This window comes from Populus nigra, chromosome 1 (genome assembly GCF_951802175.1).
Source record: "Populus nigra chromosome 1, ddPopNigr1.1, whole genome shotgun sequence".
Lineage (NCBI taxonomy): Eukaryota > Viridiplantae > Streptophyta > Magnoliopsida > Malpighiales > Salicaceae > Populus > Populus nigra.
The window spans coordinates 15,308,710-15,313,856 of record NC_084852.1 but is presented as its reverse complement, the minus strand read 5'-3'; the positions used below and the strand labels follow the sequence as shown (position 1 = coordinate 15,313,856).

The 5,147-nt window shown below is 33.8% G+C and overlaps 1 protein-coding gene across 1 annotated transcript; it reads left to right on the top strand.

Annotated features, from left to right (window-relative positions):
- Positions 1-764: 764 nt before the first annotated feature.
- LOC133686308 (cytochrome P450 724B1) lies at positions 765-3,934 on the top strand. The gene is made up of 9 exons (XM_062106962.1): positions 765-996; positions 1,133-1,457; positions 1,548-1,700; positions 1,832-2,074; positions 2,186-2,272; positions 2,376-2,454; positions 2,571-2,677; positions 2,899-3,017; positions 3,558-3,934. The coding sequence occupies exons 1-9, from the start codon at positions 794-796 to the stop codon at positions 3,661-3,663; spliced, it is 1,422 nt and encodes a 473-aa protein (XP_061962946.1). The 5' UTR covers positions 765-793; the 3' UTR covers positions 3,664-3,934.
- The last annotated feature ends 1,213 nt before the right edge of the window (positions 3,935-5,147 follow it).

Here is a 5,147-nt window from a genome sequence, read left to right as displayed (position 1 = left end):
TTTCTGTCGGAAATTAGCTATGGACTATTATTCATCGATGTTTTCATTGCAATTTGGTAATTTTATGGGGATGATTTGGAAGGATTAGTACATGTGATATTTGATATTTCTTTAAGCATAACTAATTTAGTACTTGAATCTCTAATACTAGTATCTAGTTTATAATTTTTTATTTGTTTTAATTACTAAATAACGACTTTATTATTTTTATTTTTCCCCGTAAATTTTAAAGAGTACCTCATTTGTCACAGTGTGACATAAGTTAGGTAACTTGGCATAATATTGCAATTTGCAAATGATTTCTTAAATTAGACAAACCCGTAGCATCTTATCTATTTTAAATAGGATATCTTAGGGTAGCATCTTATCTATCTTAAATAGGATATCCTATGGTTGATTATTATTATTTAATATAATCAATCTTTTATATAAAATCTCTATAATACCATTTTTAGATGTTTTAATAAAGTAGGTGGCAACCCCTATTTAGAATATTTAGTTTAGATAAATGTCTCATACAATGGCTGCAAATCAATGAATCTGCCTCCTTGAGAATAATAATTAAAGCAGAATCCAAACAAAATTCTTCAAACGAAAGCAGGACCCAAACAAAATAGTTTAAACGATTTTTAGTTAATCTTGTCCATGTCAGGAAAATTAAGTGCATGGGATCACACACACACACACACACACACACACACACACACATATATATATATATAAGAGAGAAGAACAAATCAGTTTATCAAGAGGTGGGCAAATTATATAGAAGCAAATACGAAAAACAAGAAGTATGGCTGAGTTTTCGTCCATTGGATTAGCTCTCATTTTAGGACTAGTTTTGGCTTTATTTCTTTTACGCTTTTTCTCAAGAAAAAATCATAAAAATTTACCTAATGGCAGCATGGGATTTCCCTTTGTAGGGGAAACTCTTTCCTTACTGAAGCCTCATTCATCAAACTCAATGGGAACCTTCCTGCAAGAACGTGTTTCCAGGTGATGATAAACCAATTTAAGTATTTGTGTGTGTATACACTTTCTTTATCGTTTCTCCAAAAAAACGAAATTTATCTCCTTCTTTTGTGTTGAAGCTATCTAATTCTTCCCCAGCTCTTATTATGTATGTATGCAGATATGGGAAAGTTTTCAAATCACATCTATTTGGTTCTCCAGCCATAGTTTCTTGCGACCATGAGCTCAACATGTTTATCCTTCAAAATGAAGAGAGGTTATTCGAAGCCAGCTACCCCAAGGCCATGCACGATATTCTTGGAAAATTCTCATTACTTGTTATCTCCGGAGACCTCCATAGGAAGTTAAGAAATTTTGTTGTCACCTTCACCACAGTGTCCAAGTCATCCCCAGGATTCCTTAATTTTGCAGAAAATCTAGCAATCTCAATGCTGGAGTCATGGAAAGGATGTAAAGAAATCGACTTCCATAAAGATATCAGAAAGGTATGTGGATATATGTAAACCTCTATGCTCCGCTCAGCTTCTTTGAAAGAACATAGAGAGATAACATCGTTTTGTGATTTACAAGTGCAGCTTACACTTAGTCTCATGGTGAAGAGCGTTTTGAGTATTGAACCCGAAGAGCCAAGAGCCTTGAAGATATTAGATGATTTTCGAACTTACATGAAAGGCTTTGTGTCTTTGCCATTAAACTTCCCTGGATCATCTTATTCCAAAGCTGTAAAGGTAACCAGAGCGATTTTGATAGTTAAAATTACTGTATGCAGCGTGTCTATGTTTTGTCCATATATGTCTTAATACTAGCTAATTAGTTTAAATTCTTGGCTTTATCCCTCTATGTCACAATGTCTTCTTAGGCAAGAACAAGACTTGCTTCCACCATGAAAGGGATTATTAATGAAAGGGAAAAGGAGAAGGTGGGGCTTATTTCAGGAGACTTCTTAGACGTGATTTTGTCGAAACGAGGGATTCTAACCGATGGACAGATTGTTAGCGTCGCGTTGGATATCTTGCTAGGTGGCTATGAGACAACCTCCACACTTGTAGCCTTAATTGTTTACTTTCTTGGGCATGTACCGAAGGCTTTTCAGACCTTAAAGGTCTGTCTAACTCACTGGCTCTCTTTCTCATGATCAAGTACCATTAGCTAATTAAAGGTTTCTTGTCTTTTTTACCCCCTCTCGATATTAATTTTTATTAATTATATATAGGAAGAACATGACGCAATAAGAAAAAGTAAACAGGCGGGGGAACCCTTGGACATGGAAGATTACAGGAAAATGGACTTCACGAAAAATGTAAGATACATTAAACATTGCTGACTATTGCTTCATACATGGTTTTGATCTAATACTTGTATGCACAAGGAAATTAATCGAAAAGCTTACAAATTATATACAGGTTATATATGAGTCTATGAGATGCGGGAATGTGGTAAAATTCTTACACCGTAAAGCTATTCAAGATGTCAAATACAAAGGTTTAATATAGTTTTGTTAGTTTGGTATTTTTTATTATTATTATTATGATTATTTTGAAGTCTTGTATTATCATTACCTCTTTGTATCATTGTGAACTTGGTTCTTGCTATTGCAGAATACTTCATTCCATCCGGTTGGAAGGTTATTCCTGTGTTATCCAGCCCACATCTTGATCCATCCCTTCATGAAAGTCCTTTGAAATTCAATCCCTGGAGATGGAAAGTACGATACTGAGATAAGCCCTTTGAATTTTAATTAAAAACATATAGAGAAAGTACTATACTATTCCTGAAACTAACATTACTCGAAAATATTAAAAGGAGGTATTAGTTTGCTTGCTTGGTGCAGATATGGAGAGATCCAAATGATTAAGCACGCATAATTAATCATATTCTTTTGTTTCCCTTGTACTGTGTTTCAATCCCTTTTTTCGCCTTCGGCAGAATCAAGAGACTAGGAAAACAGTGATGCCATTTGGTGGTGGACCACGGCTATGTCCAGGAGCCGAACTTGCCAAAGTGGAGATAGCATTTTTCCTCCATCATCTTGTCCTTAATTATAGGTAAGATTTCAGGACCTAGCCCCAATTAGATGATGAGACGAAAAGATTATACATGTTGGGTTAACCCAATAACACAATGCATCCCACTTAGGAACCTTAATAATTGAGATTAATAATGCGCTATTTTATTTTAAGTAATTAAATCCAAGTTGGATCGCACCTTCTCTAAAACTTGTTGTGATTGCTAGAAATTATATATAAAAAGAAGTTTTGTGAGGCCATCTTTTTCATAATATGAGATTCAAGCAAAACTTTTATAAAAAGATGAGATTTAAGTAACCATAAATATTGATTGATGATGAATTGCCACCCATATGGAATTATCACTGTTGTTGCTGCTGAAGAATCCCTTGTGGAATTGCCTTATCTCAACAAGGAAATGCATGAAGGAGGCTCAAACATGTCCTATATATATATATATATATATATATATATATATATATATATATATATATATATATATATATGAATGAGTATAATTATTCAAACCATGGCTTGTTTAATTTGATACATAACTCCAATGTTGTGCCTTTTAACCAGGTGGAAAGTGAAAGAAGACGACTTCCCAGTTGCTTATCCTTATGTGGAATTCCGAAGAGGCTTGCTACTGGAGGTTGAACCAGCACAGGAAGAGTTTAGAAAATGAAGATTTAACTAGCTTCGGCTTACAAAGGTTACATGTACTTGAATGAAGTCTTAATTAGAAGCTACTAGGCCAAATACATTTAACGTAAATTTTCGTCATTTACAAATAAATAAGGTAGAATTTGTAGTCGCGTTCGGAGGTGGCAAGAGAGTAACTAACGTAGATTTTATTTTCAGCAATTACAAGTATTAATGTGTATCGTATGGAAATACTGTTGTGTAAAATATGCAAGAAACCGGTGAGGATATCACACCAAAAGAGGGGCAATTTGAGGGGTTTGACATCTTTTTTTTCAAAGTTTTCTTTTTTAAAATAAAAAATTGTTTGTTCTAATTTTTATTTTTTATTTTAAAATGAGATTGATAGCAAATTTTTACTGAGATAATAACCTATCAATTACTGGACATTAACTTACTTGTAGTTAGAAAGAGTTTTGAAAGCAATATTCAAAGCAGCCTCGCATGCCATATAGACCATAAAAGCATAGTATTTTATCTTCTTCTTCTTCTTCTTCTTTTGGATGAAATCGAGAAACTATATATATATATATATATATATATATATATAAAAGAATAATAATAAAGCTTGAACACAAAGAACAGAGCTTTAGCTATATATGTTGTAGCCTAGGTCTCAATCTAACTACAAGGAAGAAAAATAAAGAACAAATAGCATTACTAATGGAGAAGAAACAATACAAAGAAAAGAAAAACCAAACAAAATTAGAACTTAAACGGACCAAGCTAAAATGTATTTGTGATTCCTATACAAATTAGCACCTGTATACCAGAATGAAGAATTCAGATTTTTGGTCCAACCTGCAGCAAAGTAGAATAAATGTCATAGGATATCTTTCCAGATAGGCTGCTTTTCCTCAAATATCAAACTATTCATGGTATTTCATATAGTCCAAACAATGTTAAACAAAAACCCTCCCCCCCCCCCCCCAACGGATATTTCAAACTTACAATGATTTTCCTGTAAAAAACCTAGCCATTGACATTGAAGATCGTCAAGGGCATATGGCATTGCCCAGCTTAGACCTCTCTAAGCTACAATTTTATTCCATAGTTTCCAGATCACTAGGCAATACATGAGGATGTGAGAGACAGTTTCAAAATGGTGCTCACAGAAAAGGCAATAATCATCTTGAGGGCTCAGGATATGTCTTTTAACCAGAAAGGCCCTTGTGCAAAAGCTTTCATCTAGAGCCAACCATAAAGTCATTTTTATTTTTGAAGGGAAAATAGATTTCTAGGCATCTATAACATAAGTTTTAGTTCCAGCAAACCTGATCCTTTCAAGGGCAAGTATACAAAAGCTTACAGTATAGCCTCCTTCCTTCCCCCATTCCCAAACCAACTTGTCTTCTTTCAATTGATGAATAGCTACAAGATTAAGATCAGACATTAACCTTTGAAATAATATATTCTTTTTAGTTCTAAGGGGTCTTATCCATTTCAGATTCCAATACCAAGTATCCT